Source organism: Myripristis murdjan, chromosome 8, assembly GCF_902150065.1.
Source record: "Myripristis murdjan chromosome 8, fMyrMur1.1, whole genome shotgun sequence".
In the NCBI taxonomy this organism is placed as follows: domain Eukaryota; kingdom Metazoa; phylum Chordata; class Actinopteri; order Holocentriformes; family Holocentridae; genus Myripristis; species Myripristis murdjan.
In genome coordinates this window covers 21,708,581-21,730,887 of record NC_043987.1, presented here as the reverse complement: position 1 = coordinate 21,730,887, position 22,307 = coordinate 21,708,581, and the positions used below count along the sequence as shown (strand labels likewise).

At 40.7% G+C, this 22,307-nt stretch overlaps 1 protein-coding gene across 14 annotated transcripts; it reads left to right on the top strand.

Moving 5' to 3' along the window:
• The first annotated feature begins 2,203 nt into the window (after window positions 1-2,203).
• On the top strand, window positions 2,204-22,119 carry elavl3 (ELAV like neuron-specific RNA binding protein 3). Of its 14 annotated transcripts, none has more exons than XM_030058938.1 (8): window positions 2,204-2,603; window positions 10,480-10,696; window positions 10,799-10,902; window positions 13,131-13,284; window positions 13,437-13,665; window positions 14,684-14,737; window positions 15,347-15,385; window positions 16,181-22,119. In XM_030058938.1, exons 1-8 carry the CDS (start codon window positions 2,595-2,597, stop codon window positions 16,527-16,529), a joined length of 1,155 nt encoding a protein of 384 aa, XP_029914798.1. In that variant the 5' UTR covers window positions 2,204-2,594; the 3' UTR covers window positions 16,530-22,119. The 14 variants fall into 14 exon arrangements, with proteins under 14 accessions (XP_029914798.1, XP_029914799.1, XP_029914802.1 ...); XM_030058939.1 differs by having other exon boundaries at window positions 10,477-10,696; window positions 13,440-13,665; XM_030058942.1 differs by having other exon boundaries at window positions 10,477-10,696; window positions 16,202-22,119.
• Window positions 22,120-22,307: the final 188 nt, after the last annotated feature.

The window sequence follows — 22,307 nt, the reverse complement described above, 5'->3', positions numbered from 1 at the left end:
ATAGGTGCTTCAAATGCCCTCTTACCCATAGGGAGGATTCAGCTGTCGTGCTACCAACCAGGGCTCTAATGAGGGGCCACAATTAAGCCCATTTATTCACATTAAGTGTGAACTGTAAGTGGGTCTGCAGTCAGTTGACAAACCTGTGTGCCTTTGTGTCACAAGAGCTGCTTTTATTCAGCAAACAAAGCGGGGAAAAACACAAGCACCTAATGACTGAATCTGGCGCTCTCTTCTCAGACATCCATACACACCGGCATAAACACACACACACACACACACACATACTCACATACATACACACACACTCTTCCTCTCTCTCAAACAAACCGACTCAAATGCTCCAACGCATGCAGGCTGAGTTGAGTCACTGCTTGACAGAACGGTGGGGGCGGGGTTAAGACAGACTGACAGTGGGGCTCCATCTCTATCCTCTTATTAACGCTTAACGAGTGCTTTCCTCATGCAATATTCATCTCCTCTAATATCATCCAAGCTCTGAGCAGAGCTAGCTACTTATGTAAGGCAATTATGTAAAATATCAGACAGGGCCTATGTTCAGAAACTGACTGGAAGAGAGCTGCAGGACAATGACAAAAAGGAACAGAGGTATACAAGAAGAGGGTGAGTGGGAAAGAGGCGCTGGAAAGTGGGGGAAACAGGAAGAGAGATGTGAGGAAATGAGCAATCTCTAGAGCCTGTGCTGTACATTTATTTAAAAATAGACAAGCATCCATCCACAGATCAAATACAAATCTGTGTAAACTGAGCGGCTGGTGCCAATAATGCAAACAACTTCCTCCCTTCCACCATCTTTCCTCCCAGCCAGAGAGACATCTGAGGACTCCTCAAGGTCAGCTAGGGAGAGCAAGGCAGAAGAAACCACTGTTGTTACAGGAAGGCTCGCATCAGCACCACTTGTGCACTCATCAGCTCCCACACGCGCGCACACGCGCACACACGCACACACACACACACAACAGGCATTTAATACTATACAAAACACTACCTCTCTATCATCTCTCTTCCTTATATGAATAGCAACCCTAGACACACACACATATACAAATAAACAAACACGCAGTGATTTACGCACACTCGCACGCACACCCCCTCAGGTCAAGGCCCTATGGGGGTCTGCACAGAAATAGGTCATTTGTCACACATGATGTCCCGGGGCAGGGGATGCATTATAGATGAGACCAAACAGCCTGTCTCAGCGAGCACTCACCACACAGCCAGGGACAAGAGAGAGAGAGTGGTAGGAGGTGGGCAAAGAGGGATGACAACTCCTCAGGAAGAGGATACTTAGATGCCATAAAGAAACAAAAATCACTGCTGGCCATGTTGCGGCTCATAAACCAAAGGAAAAAAAAAAAAAAACACTTACACAACATTTGCTGATCAAACTACATCTGTATGTTTCTTAAATCTTACACTCAAAGGGCATGAATTAATTCAGAGGCAATCTAAGTTGCTATCCTCATGTCTGCACCTGACCCTATAGCGAGCCATCTGCCTTGCATAGAGAGGAGAGAAGCAGAGCCAGTAGGAAGGTGAGGAAACCATCCACTCATTCATCTTATTAGTCTGCTTTACTGATTTCATGTTTTGGCCACAATTCACCCACAATTTGTGCATATTTTTTTTTACTTTTTTTCACCCCCAAGCTCTGTGAGTTTTAGGCTAAAATGTGGACTCACCAGTCTAGACACAAAATGGCTTTTATGTACAAAGACAAAGACCTAAGGAGGGATGGTGTCTGCCATGGCTTCAAACAGGAGTAAATGGAGGTTGAGAGAGAAAAGAAAGGGCCTATGCTGAGGGAGAAGTAAGTGGAAATTGTGGGGAATGAGAGAGACAAGGCTGCTGTCTTCTGCTGCACCCATCTGTTCTGAAAGTGCAGGTGGAGCCCTATTCACTCAGCTCTGCATGTGTGTGTGAAGAGGGGGGCAGGAAGAAAGGAAGGGCAGTGAGAAGGAGGGAGTGGAGAGATGGAGGGGCAGGGATGAAAGGGGGGTGGGGAGGTGGGGGGGGGGCTCTTGGTGATCTCTCCTGAAGGGGATAATGGGAGAGGAGCGCATTGCAATGGCTGCCGTGTAGTACCCTCCCTGCACAATTAGCCAATCAGCAGCGCGCTCTGCCAGCTAGAAGGACGCATAAAAGAAGAACATTGCAGCAGAGGCACAGAAGGAGACTGCGAGAGGAGCAGGGAATTACACACAAAAACAGCAGAACCAGAACACCCTCCTCTGGACACACCCTGCTGAGGATCACTGCTTCTCTTTTTTCTGAAACCATCGCCCACGCTGCTCGGAGAGAAAACTCTCCCTCATCATCTTCCTGAAGAAAACCCCTTTCTCCTCATTTTCACCCTGCAGAGGACACCTACAATCTCCAAGGGCTGAGATCCCCTGGCGAAGATTGTATTTTTTTCCTTTTTTTCTTTTTTTTTCTTTTAATTTGGACACAGCAACTCCTGGCAGAGCAGAAAGGCCATATAATATAAAGGCCAAAGAGCACATACAGACTCAACCTTCAGCTTCAAGACCAGTGCAAAGAAGGACCTAGATCTCTTTCATTGTACGTCAAGAATGGTTACTGTACGTATGACTCTATTTCTCTCCTATTTGTGAAGGGGATGTTCTTGCAGCACGCGTACAACATATAGCACCAAATCTCAGTCTCTTTGTGTTGCATTTGATATGTGCTAAAATACATACATGGATTTGATATAAGCCTACAGAGATTTATATGAGGATAACAGTTTTTATAAATGTGTCTGTGTTGGAAATCTATTTTAAATAGAGGTCCAGAGCCTATTTATTTGTTTAATTCTACGCATGGCCATCTGCCACAACACACAACAGTTTGGGGATTAGTGGTCTATGTTTTGGTCCGATGTGCAATGCTGTATTATTATAACAAGATTAACGATCGATAGTGGAAATTAGCAATCTCATACTGAGTGATGCGCCACGCGCGGCTAAGCTACAGCCTGCATTCATCCTCAGTGGTGGATAAAGTCTCTCTCCTGCCATTTTAGATACCATATATATTTCTGTATCATAGTCACTACGGATGCCAAAATGTCGCAGTTCTGAATATATTTCAGTAACGATGCAGTAGTGAGGAAGGATCTCCGCAGGATTAGAGGGCAGTGATGAAGAGGCAGAAAGGCGTTGAGGCGCACGTTCAGTGGGGGGAAGGACTGGCTTTCTTTGCGTAGCGCAGCACAAGGATGCTGTAGACGGGTTTCTGAGACAAAACATGATGCCTCGGAGGCTGAGGGCCCATCCAGAGCAAGGCAAAGAAAAAAGGGTCGAGTCACTCCGGGAGGGTGGGGGGAAGGGAGGGGTGGGGGGGATTACGCATCCATTGGGTTGGATTGAATCAGGCAAAATCCAAATTCCTCAGGGTTGTCGTTGCGATGCAACCGGGTAAATGGGCTGGAAACCTCAGAGGCCGCCACAATAACTACGGAGATGGACATCTCCATTTTAAGCGCATTTTACCCAAGTATCATAACGCTACATCTGCAAGATGGCCCTGCTCGCATCGCGCTGGTCGAGTGAAGGGAGATGTGAGCGGTGATAAATTAGCATTGCTCAGTGCCGACGGTCGGATTGGGCGTGTCTCTGCTGGACTTGAGCACCAAACAAGGGCCTCAGAGCCTCCATTTGAACAAACGCCCTACTCCAGATTACCTCTTGACTCAGGCCTAATGATGCTCCACAACTGCCGCCAGATGAATAGTTTATCTGAGCAGACTGAGTGAAGAGTAGACCTAGTTACATTTAATTATCGGAGCAAACAAATAAAAAAGGAAATCTGTAGCCTAATTAGTAGGCTATGGAAGCTGTTGAAGGTCCATCTTTAGGACTGTGCAGGTGCGTTGTGTACACCCCACCCCCTCGCTTATTCAGGCGTGGTCTAAAATAGGCCTATTCACAAAACTGTTTTATCCATGATATCTACCGTGCTGAAGGACGGCATAATAGACAGATTTTGGATCAACGCTCTAGAGAAAGCACGCAAAATATATTATTGAACAAATGCATTGAGGAAACAGGATAGTAAAGTAAGTCCACGGAATTAAAATGGGCCCAAGCACAACTTTAAAGTCTCGCTTCAAGCACTTTCAAATGTCCAGATTTTTTTTTTCTAATAATAATAGTAAGTATAAAGCAAGAAAATTAATTTATCTATTAGGCTCTGAGTGGTTGATTGACATATTTCCAACACTGGTTTCGTTTTCTCGTTGTCGCACATTGCCTATAGCACCTTGCAGGCCCAGATAGTGTCACACAGACACACAGGCTGTGGCTCCCCTCCACATGCATGGTCCGCAGTCCTCCATGCCTGTACCGCAGTGCCAAGCAAATAAAAGCGTTGAGTCAGATAACCTTTCCGAGGCACTTACACAATTCAAGGACAAGGACAGCAGAGGCCATCAATGTAAACCAGCCTAAACACATATTTGATTTTTTGGTTAACAGTGTACTATGGGATTAAAATGGGTATAATTTCAAGAGTTTAGAGGCCATTATCAGCCTACGCTTTAAGCACAATAATTAAGAAGACTGTTTTTTTTTTTTGTTGTTGTTTTTTAATTACAGTGAAGACATAGTCTGTCCAAGTCATTTGAGAAGTCAAATGTAATGTTGTTATGTAAGCACTGATCTGTGGGCCTCCTGTTGCCTACCAGTGGCTTGATGGTAATTATCAGACACAAATAAAAAAATCCTGTAGGGAAGCAGGAGGGAGAGCCTGCCACCCTCCATCTCTGACACACTGCACGATTAATGTTTAGTTTTGTATTACAGCGTTGTCAGTAAAGGAAATAGGGACATAATAGAGAGGGCAAACCCACCTTAACTCGATTTACTCAGATTTATAGTCACCTATTTATCTTGATGATGTGAATTTATAGCATATAGAATAGTAAGTAGTTTAAAACCGATGTTAAAGATGACTGATGTTAGGATGTGCATGGGTATGGTCTTTATAAAGAAAAAAATATATATGTGTATATATATTCTGACAATATAATTAATTTTTGTTAATAATTATTACTGACCAGACGTCATAGTTTACCCACTTTATTTACAAATACAGCACAAATTGAAAGTAAACATTATAATAACAATAATTAAAACATTGATAACGATCCAAATCGGCAGAAAAATATCTAGTATTAGTATTTTAATTTGGCCTGTCATGGCGTTTTTGACTTGGTGCTGGCAACTGTAACATGCATTGTTCCCGGAGCGTCCTGCAGCCCCTGGCCACGACACAAAGCGCCACTGTTTACATTAATATTCATAGTGCTGCCATAGTCTCTGCGAGAGAGAAGAGGAGGAACGGGTGGCTCTTTTGTTTGGTTGTTTCAATACGTTTATTCAGCAAAAAGGCGCTCCGGTTCATGAATGCCTGCAGAGCGCACACGTCTCGCCTTTTCCAATGGGGCTAAATAAATAAGAGAAATAGAGTGATCGGTGGATGCAAATATATATATTTATTCCACATTTAAGCATCGGAGTGTGTGATAATATTCCCCAAAATACTAAAAGAAACATTAAAACGTAACGAAAATATAATATTAAAAATAGATCATTTAAAGAATAAAAAATTGAAACGACCCGACGATCTTTGCAGGATTCAAGGGCCTCTGTGTCCTCAAACAAAATCGTCCGAAAGCCACTCCCTTTTTCAGCACGCTGGATAGCGCCCCGCATACTACAAGGACTTGCAAGACAGATTTCTCTTCCCCTTGACGTTGTCTGCTCAGATCTTATCAAAGGAGGATATATTCTGAGAGCCGAAAATCTTTTATTTTTAATCTGCAGAGCCAGAACAGAAAGAAACCTCAGTACATAGCTGACTTGAGCTGTGACTCCTGTCGTCCTGTTGTTTTACAGCTGCCACCATGATCCCTTAAGCTGCAGAGAGTGTGGCTAATGCCCTTTGTTTGGGATAATCCTGTAATCTGTGTTATTTAGAAGGCTCATTTACACTTCAGCCTAGCATTCAGTTTTGATTCATGCCTTCCAGGAGAAAAAAAAGTTTTTTTTTTAAAAATAATGCATTATAATACATATCTGAGACAAGGTTACGGAAGACAGCGTAAATCAGAATAAAAATCTCCAAAATTGTAAATAGATAATTTTGCTTATTACCTTCATTTAGTGGAGTAAATATCTATGTTCATATTTTTGAGTCCCACCTCTGCCCAACAATTACTTTTCCTTTATAAACCACAAATGACAAAAAGAATTAAAGCATATATGCATTACATTTATGTAGTTCTAAGCCTAAAAAACCCCCAAACACTTAATGGTTTACTGCTGAGTTATGATAGTGATGATGGCCATCTGTTTTGCTTTCGGTATTTATGTGAGACAGATATTTAAGGTAAATTTTGACATGTGGCAGTGATTCAAATCTCATATTCTGACATTAATTCAGAAACAACTGCTCTGCTGCACATTGTAGACAGTATTGCTGCATCCTGAATATAAATTAATTGAGCAAGGTGTTTACAGGTATCACAAGACTGTGAAGGTAGACCAAGTATAATGCCAATTGCATTTACATTCAGTCATGTAATGTTTCTGTGTTTTGTAATTGAATAGTGTACAGTGTAGGTGGTATGTGTGCTTGGCAGTGGAGGCAGGGCTCTTGTTTGCGTGCAAGTCTGGGTTCATGTGTTTGGCAGAGGAGGCTGGGCTCTTGTTTGCGTGCAAGTCTGGGACCATGAGTAGGCGATGCTGATGCAGTGCATTAAATATTGAGGGAGATCTCGCAGACCCCCAAAATAGAAAAAAGCAGTGTGGGACAAATAGTGCTGGCCTAACAACTGGAATCTGTCAGAATTTTGGAATGAGCTTTTTTGCTGTCTGAGGTCTTACTAGCTAAAGCAAATTATATTGAGTCTGTTGTACTGTGATAATTTGCTGTATCAAAGGCCTTCTTACAACATAACCATGATTTTTCATGATTTATTGTCTTTTTATGACTGGGTCACTGCATGATGATATCTATCTATCTATCTATCTATCTATCTATATGTGTGTGTGTGTGTGTGTGTGTGTGTGTGTGTGTACATACCCCTTCTTTCCATTTCTGTTTGAAAATCTCAATCTTAGTTGCTGTTTGTGTCAGCCAATCTGTGCCCAGGCTATACTCACTGGGTCTGTGAATTATATAACTTCTACACTGTTCACTGGGGATGTGTGTTCTGCCATGCTGAGGTTTATTTCAGTTGGCGAGTCAAATTTGCCCTAATATGGATTTTTTTTTCCTCCAAAAAGCTTTTGTCATATTTGGGACACACTCAGATTTGCTCATATTTCTTTTAGTCAGAGGCATCACATCACACTCCAATGTACTGGCCTAATATTACAGTGAATACACTATGCAGGTTTCCACCTTTTTTCAGCCATTGTCAAGATTTACTAATTGTACCTTATATTTTAAAGAAACCTAAATGATTTAACCCTCTTGTTGCACATCAGATCAGTAGATATTTTGGCTCTGCACTATAATCCTCATATGATGGGCTGTCATTCCACGATGCACCGCCTTTGTGCTTAGATATGTGTTTAAAGTGTTTTATTTTTAGGCTGTCATAGCTCACTAGCTCTTCTACTTCCTCTTCCTCTTGATGTTCTCTCCTTGCCATTGTCGATTTTAGTTAAAGATATTCCCTGCTTCTGCCGAGCCATATAATATTAATACATAAAGGATTAGTATCTGACCAATATAGGTTTCCTGAACACACACACACACACACACACACACACGTACGCAGACACAGACAGCTTAAAGTAAGAAAGCCATTCAGCCATTAGAAACAATGCAGTCTTTGAGGGACCGTTACCTGGGCAACCTGAGTAGAGGTAAGGCTCAAAGCAAGAAAGCAGGTTACAGAGAAGAGGAAAAATAAGCTGGAATAGAAAGACCCATGAGCAGAGAGGTGGAAGAGGTGGGGCCACACACAAAATGACAGAGATATCATCAAAGCAACTCATGCTTTTAGCAATGTTTTCATAACCTAGAAACACAGAGCTCTACCTGTGCTATAATATGGTTGACTTAGAAGAGCCTCTACAATTATGTCCATGCTGGACTCGAATCACATCCTGACACAAACATCTCAACTGTGTCTACTAATTTCAGTGTGTCTGTTAAACAAAGAAAAATACATGAGGAGGGAAGTGGGAAGGGAAAAAATGGCATAATAAGGCTGGTTGCCAGGTGAACACTTCCTTCAGTGATGTTTATGCTACAGTCAAGCCAATTCTTTCTTACAATCAGGAAATTCCCTAAATATATTTCTGAAATAATTCTGCAATAGAAGACTCTTTAATTAAGTCCCTCAGATGCTATGGGCTACATAGTGAGACCCCAAGAGCTTCAAAGGAGACTCATTTAGCCCTATTGGCATACATAACACCCACCAGTGAGAGATCTGCAGTGTGTTGTACCTATAAACTAATGCAACAGTTTACATCTGGGACAACTATATACATCACATTGCATATGCAATAAAACAATGTTTATTCAGACACCTTAAAAATGGAGGCTGTTAGTGAGAATGAATTATTCAAACCACAGAAATGTACTTAAAGTATCAAAAAATGTGCATACACATACATTATGAAATGTTCTGGGGATAGTCTTTCCCCCCTGTTGTTCTTGGTAAGGAGAACCATCACAGAATAGAAATATAAATGCCATCTAGTATCTCACAGCTACACAAAATTGGGATTAACTTTGAGTTAAAGACTTTTTAACGCTTCAAAGTTGAACTTTTCCTTTAGAGTGGAAGAAATCTGTTGTGATGCTAAACAGAAACGAGGCTTCAAACAACTTGAAAATAGAATTATAAACATGAAAAAAGTATTTGAAGTATTTGTTGACTGAAATGTTTTGTTTTACCTTATGCTGAAAGATGCCACTCAAAAACATAAATGCTAATGTAGATTACTTAAAATTTGAATGAATATAAGCATAGGTCTCTCACTTTCTTTGTAGATCTGGGGTCTGTCCCCTCTCCCCTCCCAAAAAAAAACAACAACAACAACAACAAAAAAAAAAACAAAGGAGCTTGGAGCTTGTCTCTTAGGATTTCTTGCATTTGTTGTTTTATTCAGTGATGGGCACTACCACATTTGAATATAAAATGTAAACGTGTAATATGTGTAATATGCAGCATGTTCTAACTTCATACCCCTAAAATAATTCATATCTAAACAAAAGTAAGTGGTCTGACATTCTCAAACAATGAGAACCTGAAAAATCATCAGGCTAATGTAATATAAGAGACTACACGCTATTGGATCACTGAAAAGCCACACCAAATGTTTCAATCAATGTTGGAACTAAAAATCTAGAGTTAGAGAACTAGGTGATAATAGGAGTTGGACGGCCCGGTCTGCTTCAATTATTCAATAGACAAGGACTGCAGAAAGCCCATGCTTTCTTGATGCTGACCACCCAGATCTCACACAGATAGGCACATGCACTTTACTGTAGATATGCTTTACTGTAATACACTTCACTTTACTCTAGGCTACAACCCATTGCGATGCGTGTATGATTGTGTGGTTTTTAACTTGTATATTGTTCTTTGTGCTGTCTTTTGCTGTGTTGCTCTTGGCAAACAAAATAATTGCCCTCTGGGATCATAATAAAGTTGAACTGAACTGAACTGAACTGAGCAGGAAAATTGGAGCAGGAAGTTTTGTTTCTGACCTGCACACAGATGTTCCTTGAGAATCCCCTATGGATCAAATTAAGCAACAAGGTGTGCTCCAGAGCAACACAGGAGACAAGAACACTATTCTGCTGTAACCCACACTGACCCCACTCAGGAAAAAAAAAAGACAGTTCACAACAAAGGAACCTTAACAAAGTTAGCAGAGTAATCCTAATCCTAACTTATTTTACCCCCAAACCATGATATTGCTCATTTATGCTGGTTGTAAATCCTTTTAACAAATGTCACTTTCTCTTTTGTCTGTCATCTCAATGCACCCCCACCCCCCCTTGTCCCTCACCAGCATCACACTCCACCATCACTATCATCCTTTAGCCTGTGTAATGATGTAATGGTGTTTGACCCTGGAAGAGAGCTGGGGGAGGGGAGGAGAAGGGAAAAAGGATTGTGACATCTGCAGGACCAGAGGCAGGGAGCAAGTATGGAGGAAAGAAGGGGTGAAAGAGCAAGGGGTGGTGGAGTGGGTGGGGGGCAGGGTCTGTGTATGGCAAACCAGACCTTGTATCCTTCCTGTCAGCAATGCTGATTCTTGACCTTTCTTTATGACAGTGACAAAGTGGCGAGTTTCTGTGTGCATCTGAGTGCATGTATTATATTTAATATTATACATGCACATTTATACAGCCATGTCACCACTCTGTCCCATTGTGTCTCTTTGTGAGTTATGAACCTAACCCCGCCCTCTTCCTCAGCAGATAATCAGCACCATGGAAACCCAGGTGTCCAACGGTCCAAGCGGAACCAGTCTGCCCAATGGTCCAGTCATCAGCACCAATGGCGCCACGGATGATAGCAAAACCAACCTGATCGTCAATTATCTGCCTCAAAACATGACCCAGGAAGAGTTCAAAAGTCTGTTTGGTAGCATTGGAGAGATTGAGTCCTGCAAGCTAGTTAGAGACAAGATAACAGGTACTGGTCAAGCTCCAAACACATTTTGTCCTCATTTAATAATTTATTGCCACAACTGATTCAGAATCACTGATGCTACTATTTGTCTATTTTTGTCTCCAGGACAGAGTTTGGGTTATGGCTTTGTAAACTACGTGGATCCTAATGATGCAGACAAGGCCATCAACACACTCAATGGTCTAAAACTGCAGACAAAAACAATCAAAGTAAGTCGACTGCTCTCTATTGTAAGCACTATTTTTTTTAAAAATATTTATTTATATTGTTTCAGCATAGCACAGAAGACAAAAAGAAAGGAAGTGGAGATTTTGTAAAGGGGTTCAGAGAGCTGGTGACAGACGTGACAGAGGGAGGGGAGGAAAATGGGGAGGAGGAGGCGGCAGAGGGGAGTGGTGACTAGAACAAAGGAGGTGGGAGAGAGAGTGAAAAGAGAATGAGAGAGTGGAGGTCAGAAAGCAAGAGGCGGGCAGCGTGCAGAGGTTATTGTGATGGAAATGTAATTAGGAAGCCTGACTGTGGGGCACGAGGGTCAGTCCAGGTTACCCCATCTGCCTCCAATCTGGGCTAATTAGGGGGTCTCTTTGTCCCAAAATCAGATGAGAGAAAGAGGGGGAGGATTATTAAACACCACTGCCTTCCCTCCCTGAAACTGATCAACGTAGATCAAAGATTGAGATGAAGTGCAGGATCGAGAAATTGAATCTTTGAGAGAGCAGACCGAGGGATTCGGCAACAGCTGTGCATGGACAGTCTGTTATTGGCTCCTGAGAAATCAAACCACAAGCTTTCAGCATGCTTCAAGTCTAGTACTGGATTTGGCTGTTTTATTGAACAATGCAGATCTACACATAGTATTGATTTACACAGCCTACGTATGCATTCAGACTGGTAAAATGAATTACTCAGTAGTAGGACTGTTTAAATTGTCATCATACTATATTGCTAATAATATATTACAACCTTCATTAATTAGATGACGTGCTTATATTATTAATTTCTCAAAGAATAATGAATACTCCAAATTTAAAAGTGACTTGTCTCTGAATAACACCATAGGAAAGATTACTCTATGACAAAGCAAATATCCGACTTTGAAGGAAGCATCAACAGAGAGGGGTGAGGCACGGAGGAAGGGGGCAGCAGTAGAAGGGTAGTAGGGGGTAGCTCAGAGAGCAGAATGCCAATGACAGGATTAGAGGCCATATGGGCTGCAGGCACCATCTGTACTGTGGGATCGACAGGGAGAGGGTTAATTATAGGGCAGTCTCTGCTCCCCCGAATGCAGCAACTCCCCCGACTCCTCCAGAACACCCTAATCACTGCACCACACAACCCTCCTGCTCACACACTCTGTCTGTGTACACAATACACACTGGTGCTTTGTACTGAGGGATAAAATCAGAACACCTGTATTCATTTAAAAAGTGATAAACAAGTTGTTTCAATTCATACTAGAGTGTTTGTTACGCCTGTGTGGTAAACTAAATCAAACTTTATAGCCATAACTGTTTGAGAAAATGAGCAGAATTCTTCTACGGTTAAATTAATTTACCTTTAACATATCCGTACAATCTCTATGGATTATGTGAGCATGTGTTTATAAAGTGTGCGAGTGAGTGTGTTTATGAGTTGTCAGGGTTCCTGCATGTCTTGTTATCTATTTACATTGTTTGCTTGTTGCCAGTGGAGCTGCTCTCCCCTAGAGGACACAGACAAAGGAGGGGAAGCTGGAGAGGGTGGGCAGATCTGCCTATCTCAGACAACACTCACTCTCTCTGCCTCCATCACACACAAACACAACACCCAATCATGCACTGTATTGCACTATCTGTCATACACATGCTCACATGCTCTCATACACAAAAAAACACATGTATAAGTAACAATACATCACATATCCCTCTAGAACGCTACATGTAAAATGTTCTCAAAAGTAGACCAAGACTGTCCAATGATTAATCACAAGAGCCCCAACACAGAGGCACCAAAAGTGGATTCATTAACCCACTAGTGACTTCAGAGAATACAGATTGACTACGGCTGATTTTTCCTCAGCACAAAAGAAAGTTGCCAGCACTCAGTGTTGTTAACTCAGATTGGCATCATCAGTGTGGGTGATGGTCACAGTCGTCACAGTGTGTCTGTGATGGTTTCATTTTGGCTGAGAGTGTGTGCTCAAAAGCACTGATTAAGTCCACAGAACAGTTAGTTTCAGATAGAATAGAGGGAAATGGTGCCTTTAGAAACAGTGAAGGAGAAGTAACAAGCTGGACTCAAACGATTACAGGTGTGGGATACAAAGGAAAGACTCAGTAGTAAAAATGGAATTAATTAGGAACTCCTCTATATCTCAATCCAGGTATCTCAGGTCTCTTAAGATGAGGTTTCTTGAGTTAACGTGCTTGTTTTTCTCTGATTTATTTCTATACTCTAGGTATCATATGCCCGGCCAAGCTCGGCTTCCATTCGTGACGCCAACCTTTACGTGAGTGGCCTCCCCAAGACCATGAGCCAGAAGGACATGGAACAGCTGTTCTCCCAATATGGCCGCATTATCACATCCCGCATCCTAGTGGACCAAGTTACAGGTACAGCCTTAATTCAGTTCCATGTTGTCACTCAGGCCCTTTTTTTGTGGATGAACTCCCAAAACCCCAGGCCAGGCCTTCAGCCAGCTTTCAGCCAGTGAGTAAGTCGTTGACCCCCAGGTACTAACATTGACCTGTTTTCTGATCCGGAGCAGGCATATCGCGAGGAGTGGGCTTCATCCGGTTTGACAAGCGAAATGAGGCAGAGGAGGCCATCAAAGGTCTGAATGGGCAGAAGCCCTTGGGTGCTGCTGAGCCCATCACTGTCAAGTTCGCCAACAACCCCAGCCAGAAGACAGGCCAGGCCTTACTGACCCAGCTGTACCAGACTGCTGCCCGCCGCTATACAGGCCCCTTGCACCACCAAACTCAGCGTTTCAGGTACTGAAACTGGACCACACCCATACAACACATCACCTGCGCCCATCCCCCACCCACAGCTGAAAAAAATACTGTTTCAGCATTAAATGACAGGAAATGATGCTGTGCTAAGTATCTTAAACTAAGTCAGTCTGCAAACCTAAGTGAAATCAACATCCCACCACTTGACTATGGCACATCTTTGTGCACCAGATCAACGTTTCATTGTTTTAGCATGACACAGAATGTCTTAAGTGAGTCAGCAGCCGACCTGACACAACTGTCATAGTTACATTAATTAGAGAATAAAGATGCAATATGGTCACAGTGATCATGACACATAATGTTTTAAAATGTTTTTGATACTGTCTGTTGGGAGTGCTCCACTAGTTGAGTGATATGTTTGTGAAGCTCGATCTAAAAATCTAAAAAAGTGTAATTTGCTGATTGAAAATTATCAACCTTTTTTACGCAGTTCTAACTCACCATGACTATACCCATAAATAGTTTAATAAAGAGTAAAGTAAATATTTTACCATTAGCTGGAAATATTTTCTACAAAAACAAACCACCAGATAAAGAAGCAAACCCAACAGACAGCAAATGTTGTTTGTAGCTTTACACTGAGTTTTAGTTGTGTCAACATCACTTGCAAAGTGGTATCACTAAGTCACATTTGACACCATTTCAGATTATGGATCTTTTTGGTTGGTAGCCTACAAAAAAAGTTATTTTAGCAGAATGGTAGATTTTTTCTTGTACATCACATTATGCTTTTGTAAGTCAAACCACTTTCCACTCACATACCACTTTAACTCATTTCAGCTTTGACTGGTTTAGGTGAGTGAATGCATTATGATTTGTTCTTAAAGCAAATTAAGAACTGGTTAAAGTCAATACTATGGATTGTACATTAACATAACTAAATAAGTCTACTACTCTATTTGATAAGATGATTTCTTTTATAGCAGAGGGAGCACTATGGCACTGCTCGTGTTTCCCTCTCACTCTTTCTCTCTGACTCTCTTTTAAACTGCAGTGTGATCCCTCCATTTGGAAAGGGACCTGATCCAAATAACAGCACAAAACCAATGTAAGAAACCAGATTTTCCCAAATACAATAAAAAAAATAAAGCTCCATAAACCTTGGTTTAAGCAACATACTGACCCTTTAAACTTTGTCTATACATTCTCAAGTAAAACTGAAATCCTTCCAGTACCAAATATGTCATAAAACCTAACAAGGAAATGTAGATAATGAGGGGTTAAAGACATGCCAGTTTTTAATGTTTATACAATGGCTCTGTGGCAACAAATTACTTCTCACTCAGTATAGATATGCAACATAAAAAGTATTAGCATAAACAGATAATGCATAGATGCACCAATAAAGGATACACAAAGTTGTTTTTCTTACTTTTAAAGATTCTTAAGCACATATTTAATGGGCAGCTATTTTGGAGATGAAACAGTTTGACACTGAAACGTTAATGCCACATGATGCACATACTGAAAGAACTAATGGGGTTGATATGCCATCACTTTGTGACTGGATGGTTTGGGACTATGGGCTCCATTGCAGTGCAGGATGCCCTCTGGAGGCCAGCTGGTGAAGGAGCTACATGTTAACTGAAAGCCCCCCTTCCTTGTAGAGCTCACAACTAACTTCTCCACCCCCTTCATTCTCCCTCTTGCGTTGCAGACTCGACAATTTACTAAACGCCAGCTACGGAGTCAAGAGGTAAATGCCAAAGGTGTACTTTCAAAAGCATCCATGCCAAAAAAAAAAAAAAAAACAACCTCAAACAAAGTGCCCGGAATACCACCTGCTGACTTCATCTTGAAATTAGATTAATGTTCATAAGTCCAGATTCTCATTGCAGAGTGCCCATTCAACCATGTTATATAAGCAGCCTAGACAACAAAATATTACTTGCAAATGTGACAAACAGTGCTGCAGCCTTCTAACAGCAAGGTATTCTGGCATGGCTTTGTTTAACCTTTTCGTTCTTTTGTTTTGAGTAATGAAAATAATTTCTATGTATTTATTTATGAACTAACATTGTCAGTTTCAGTTGCTTTAATGTCCCCTTTTTTTCCACCAGCATGGACATACCAGATTCCGTTTGCGTCTCCTATGTTTGCTCCAGTTTTTGTATGATTTGATTCTGATTTGCTTTTCATCCCTCTCTAGGTTTCTGTGTTTTGTTCAATATTGTGATTTCCGTTGAACATCGTGATTTATGTGTTTAATTCTTGCAGAGGCTTTGGTCAGCAGAGAATATGACTAAAATATGCAGATTGTGTGGGCGTCTGTGTGTCAGGGCACACAGTACCATTTTGTATGAAAGCAGGTAGTTTGGAGCCACTGTGGTGCCCACACATACACTTATGGTACAGCAGAAGGGATGGAGATGGGGTCCCCCGACTCCTTACCCGACCACAAAGCTTTATCATTTCTCACAGCTACATGTCCATAAGAGAGAGTATAGAGTACTGAATGCTGCGTGGAACTTCAGAATGACACCCATGGTAGTTCTCCCTCTCTTCTCCCCAGATTCTCCCCGATCACCATTGACAGCATGACCAGCCTGGCTGGGGTCAACCTGACTGGGCCAACTGGAGCTGGCTGGTGCATCTTTGTGTACAACCTGTCCCCCGAGGCGGACGAGAGCGTCCTGTGGCAGCTCTTCGGGCCCTTCGGTGCTGTCACTAACGTCAAGGTCATCCGTGACTTCACCACCAACAAATGTAAGGGCTTTGGCTTTGTCACCATGACCAACTACGATGAAGCTGCCATGGCCATCGCTAGCCTCAACGGCTACCGCCTGGGCGACCGCGTGCTGCAGGTTTCCTTCAAGACCAGCAAGCAGCACAAGGCCTGAGAGAGAGGCTGCTGTGGCCAGCTCCTTCGACCTGCAGGGAGAGTACTTGAGCTCCCTGTGCCATCACTCTACATGGGCCTGGACTGAGTCTCTCTCTGACATGCATTCTCACACACATTGATAATATACTATCACACACACAGACATGGAGATGCACGCACACAGACACACACAAAACACGCATACTACAACATATCCATACGCAAAAACATACACAAGTCAGAGTTTCAAACAAATACACTAGTAGAGTTTTTCTTTTCTCTTTACACAACATGCTAGTCCTTCCCTGTATTTGCCTGGATTGAATTAGTAGGGCTACGTAGTAGGTTTGTTGGGGTGGGGGTGAAAGGTTATCTATGAAGGAGACAGTATAACGAATGTGACAGAGAATGTGTGCTGAGTGCTTTGATTGAATTCAGGCAAATAATAACAACTGATGAACAAAACGATCAAAAATCTAAATGAACGAATATGTGCAATTTACCCAAACTCTTACCCCACCATCTCTCCCATTATCTTGCTGGAGAGGATGTAGTCACTTTTTTACACTTGGGCATTTTGAATCAGCGATTTTTTTAGATCAAAGAAAAATAAATTAAAAAACAGTGTTCTCTTATATACGTATATTAAAATATAACTATATATTCAATATTTAAGGTGGTTATAATAGCCGAGTATGTAAGCATTTTCTAGAAACTTTGACTACTGTTTCCTGACTCTGCATTAGGTGGTGCCTGCTGTAAGGGCAGTTTCTCTACCCTATGTGAGCTTGTTAGCTCAGACCCAATATGATTTAGGTTAACTAATGGATACTGGTCACAGAAATGAGTAGTCCGAAGGCCGTCAGAGTCACTTTTTCCCTCACAACACAGTCTCACACTGAAATACACAGAAGAAAACATACTTTTCACCAAAACACACAGTTCAACAGTTACTGATTTCAAGATAAACACATATTTTGTCCACCTCAATGAAAAACGTCCCTGTATTTTCACACTCTAGTTTTTGTATCTATCCTCAGAATGGATTCCACCACAAGCAGACTGTCTGTGAACTTAGAGCATAGTGGCAGTGCTCCCATGGTGACGGTGTTCATTAGCAATCCTCTGATGGGCTAGAGAGTTATGAGAGGGGAAACCCTTACACCATAACACAGACGCTTTAAAGGAAAATACCGGTGTTTTACGCCTTTTGGATCATTTACTTTTACTGCACCTCTGTTTTTCACCCACAGTACATTTCCCATTACAGGGCTTTGTTTTTGTGATTCGGTTTGAAGTCTCTAACACGGAAAAGTCATCTAGAGTTAGAAGAGGAAAGGAAGAACAAGGGGTGAACAAACTAAGACATTAAACACAAAAACTATACTGTTACTGTTGTTGATTCAAATGCTGGGAATGATTGAAGCAATTTCCCTGCAGTAACTGGACATTGCTAAATTTCAGATTGTGTAACATATATACCTGTCAGCATAAGATCTGATTGTTTTAACACCACTGGGATTCAATGAGCAGATAGAAGCAATGCAACTTTGAAATTAAAGTGAAAAAATACATTGCACAGACTGAATAATGTTCCAGAGGTCTGCAGAAAAACAGTAGAGATGAGCAAAAAACTCAAGAGCACCGGTATATTTCTTTAAACACAGGAAGAAGCTCCCCATGTAAATGAGGTCACAGTTTTACATTTCGGCGGAGCATAAGGGCTCTACAGTAACAACGTGCACAGAGCAGATTAAGAGGAGTGCAGTTCCAGTGAGTGAACACTTAGACTGACTTAGAGTCGTGTGTGTGAGCGATGATCTCTGGCAATGATCAAATTATCACCGATCCTTAAAGAAGACCAATGTTACCAATTCCTCCAGCTTTGCCAAATGCTCCTCAGTTTCATTTAAACCCCTACCATTCTATTAAAAAACCTCCCAGAATTAGCTTTGAACTCCTGCCCTCTCAAAAGATGATTGTAGAAAATCAAGCCTGCAAATAAGTGTCATAATTATACTTCTATTTACAACAGAAAGGTATTTTACTTACTTGCTTCAGATCTGTTTGGCACTACCACAAAAATAGCATTTCTCAAAATATCCCCAACCCAACTGCATGGAAATTATTTATGGCACCCGTGATGAAACATTAAGGCCAACTACAACTTGTCTTGCTGAACTGTCTGTTACAGACTAGATTTAAGACTTACCATGGGGAGAGCTATTGTCTTTTAATATCAAGACATCTGCACATGATAATAGATTAAATAAGGTCAACTATATTCAAGACATTTTTGCTTTTCTAAATGACGCTGTGTTAGCCAAAGAGGACGACGATCTCTTTGAAAGGATTACATTAGAGATAAATCTATTTTTATACATACAAAAGAACAAGACCTAGTGCTGAATTTTTACAGATTCTTAAGCTTGGAAAAATTGGGACATCGCATGGCTTTATTTTAAACCCTCTGATCTTTGCAGAAAGAGGGGGAACAAGCATGCGGTGTATGGGTGGGGATTCAGGGAAGGGGTGAAGGAAAGTCGTATCTCATACAAACTTAACTGTTCAACCATATTGAAACGATGGAAACCAACTTAACAAAAAACAAATTTGTTGTGGAAAAAAAAAAATAAAAAAGCTAAATTAAACAGTTAGGGGTATAACCTGACAGACACATCTGTACTTTTGAGTGCGTAGACACACTCGTATCTCTTGTCCTGAAGTTGTGTACAGTGTTGCTTCAATGATGGTGCAGTGAAGTGCTTTGACTTGAGAATCCCAGATGAAGCTGCGGTGAGACAGGCTCATTGCCCAGCTGAAAAATTGAACAGCTGCTTGCAAATAGAAAGGTAAAAGGCAGATTTAAACCGTGATGGAGATTCATAATGAACAATGAATAGGAATTCTCTCTGATTAAGTAGATTTGATTTCAGCCAAAGAATTGCTTTGCAAGTCAGTACCGAGATGAATAAATTAAGACAAAGTATATTATCCCCCAAGTAATTGCTGTACAAATCTTTGTAATTTATTGAATAAGGACCCTCTATAATTTCTTTTATCATTACTTTTGAATATCTCAGTTGTGCATATCAGTTTGCATTTGTAAATACTAAAACCACTGAAATAAATCCCAAATTGAATTAGTCGCAAGCAATCGCATTTGCACACCTTTCATCTAGACACTGATAAATTGATATATCGAAAAAAAAAAAAGGCATATCAAAACCATATATTAATGAAAGAAATCACCTCTCGACAAAGGAAATATCGTATGCATCCATATCGTGTATTTCCCCCGGCGTTAATGTCATCTGATTTAACTCATTATTAAATTAATCCTCTAGAACTGTAAAACATTGCACCACATCAAACACTTACTCTGGCTTCTTTCTATCTGACTCGTACAATTTCAATCCTGATTACGATCCAAATGATTATTGGTGGTGTGTCCAGTGCTAACCACACTAAGGACTAATACAGGCTATTTTGGGTCTGACAACTCGCAAGAAATAGGTAGCACAGTAAGACTGAGCACTTAGTGAGACCTTAGGGACACACAGGCTAGCAGGCCATGTTGAACTGCAGCTGGAGTTGTTGACCTAGCCATGTCCAGTCGAGTATCATCAAGCCACAACCCAAACCAACAGCCCGAGATGACCCTTCATACACAGTCAATACAAAGACCCTTGTCTCACACCTAATGTACAGTAGAGAGCCAAGGACAATGGCAGGAAACAACAGTACTACACCGCTTGAGCAACTACAATAATCATTTAAAAAGACAAAAAAACTTTCCTATGGAACAGTAAGTGCAATGTGCTTTGTTTTTATATTGACTGAGAACAAATGATATATATTTTTTAAAAAAGAAATTAAACGTCACACTGAAATGGTTTGCGGAATAGCGAAAGGATCAAATGTTCAGACAAAAAAAAAAAAAATGTGATAAACGAACAGATTCATTACGAGAATCAAACAAGCAATGAGAGTTCTGATCTCTAAATGTCCATAATCACTTCCTCAGCCCCTGATTTGTGCTCTGACCATGCAAGCTCAAATAAAAAACGCATATCTGGCTGACTTAATAGAGCAATTCTCAACAACTTTGAAAGGAATACTGTCTAATATATCATCAGTTTTAGCCCATGTCAATTTCAAATATCATTTTTTCCTGTAATTTATTGATTTCTTTTACATATCAAGACTCACTTGTTAAATTAGCGTATTTGTGTTGTTGATGTTGCCATAGAGGACACACATGGGTCAAAGATTTTGTTCGGTTGCATTGATTGGGTACAATTTATTATTTTTCTTCCATTATTTAATTAGTTGCAGTTCTTACAGTGTATGCAGATTTTAGACTTAGTTAGATTTTTTTATTTCAATCAAACTGTGTTCAATTGTGTTTGTAAAAGTCTGTGGTAGCTTTTGTTGCAACATAAAATAATTTAAACAGAAAAAATTCAAAATAGCGCCAACAAACTTGTATTATTTGGGCGACTTTAAGCTTGTAGTTTTAACTTATTGTTAACTTAAAAACTATTTATTATGATTATTATTATTGCCTCGTATAAAGTATGTTTTGTGTATATTTATGGTTTATTTCATTATATTTGCAAGTTTAAAAGATTTTAAGTTTGCCAAAATTGTGGTTACACCATTTCGTTTCTTAAAAAGGGGGACAAATAGATTAAAAAACAGCTTTAGAAGTACGATTTGGAAAAGTTCTCCATAGTCAAAGAATGCACTGCTATATTTAACTAATTGAAGTGTATAAACATACATGCTGTGTGCTAGATGTTATGCCTTTACTGCCTGTGTTCTGTTTGTCTTGTTAAATGAAAATCTTTTGATTATTTAATCTAATCACAGTCTTGTTTTTTCAACCACTCTGATAACCCCTGGGCGCCAGGACACGTGACAGCCCTGCAGCGTGGCTGTGGCCTAATAGAGGGTTGATCAACTAGTCAGATACAGGCGATGTCCTTGGCTTGAAAGGCTCTCAAGATGCTTTCCTGTATATGCTGATGGGTTAATAAATATAACTATAATTAGCGAGGGTTGTGTTTCCCCAAAGGCATCATAATGCTGAGATCACCTAAATATCAATTTATGCTAGTGAGACAAAGATGTCCTCGAGTGCCAAGATGTTTGGAAACCCTGCCAAGAGCTCCATTAAAACTTACAAGTGCTCACAACAGCTGCAGGAAGGTTTTCTTGGGAGTTGGGTAGGAAAGGGGTGAGTGGTCCTTCTGTTTCTCAACCAACTGTATTTTGTGTCTATTTATTTAGAAGAGGGGACACAGTAACTTAGTGATGTTTTTCTTACATTTTCCTGGAATGGTAGAACAAATCAACGGTGAAAATGATCAAAACAGCTCTGCTGACACCCATGTCAGTGGAAGACACAAAATCTCATACTTCCAAACACGACCAAATGAACAATGACAAAATTTAACAAAGAAAAAAAATAAACCTTTCAGTTTAGTCTAGGATATTTATTACTGGGATTTCAGCTGAAGACGCTTGAAGACTTTTTCATGGAATTGTTTAATTATTTGTACTTTACATGCCAGAAAAAAAATAAAAGTTACAAATCTGAGTGACCCATTTTTTTTTTATTGAAGTGTCAAAACAGTATTATTTACCATTTTGCCAAAATGTCAAAAAGTGTCATGTTTCCACACACCGTAATCAACCTGCCAGAAAAAATTCACGTGCAATTTGTCTCAGAGACTGTAGAGGCATCAAGCAAACACTGAATTTCCTTTCAATATCAGCATCCTGTGTTGCC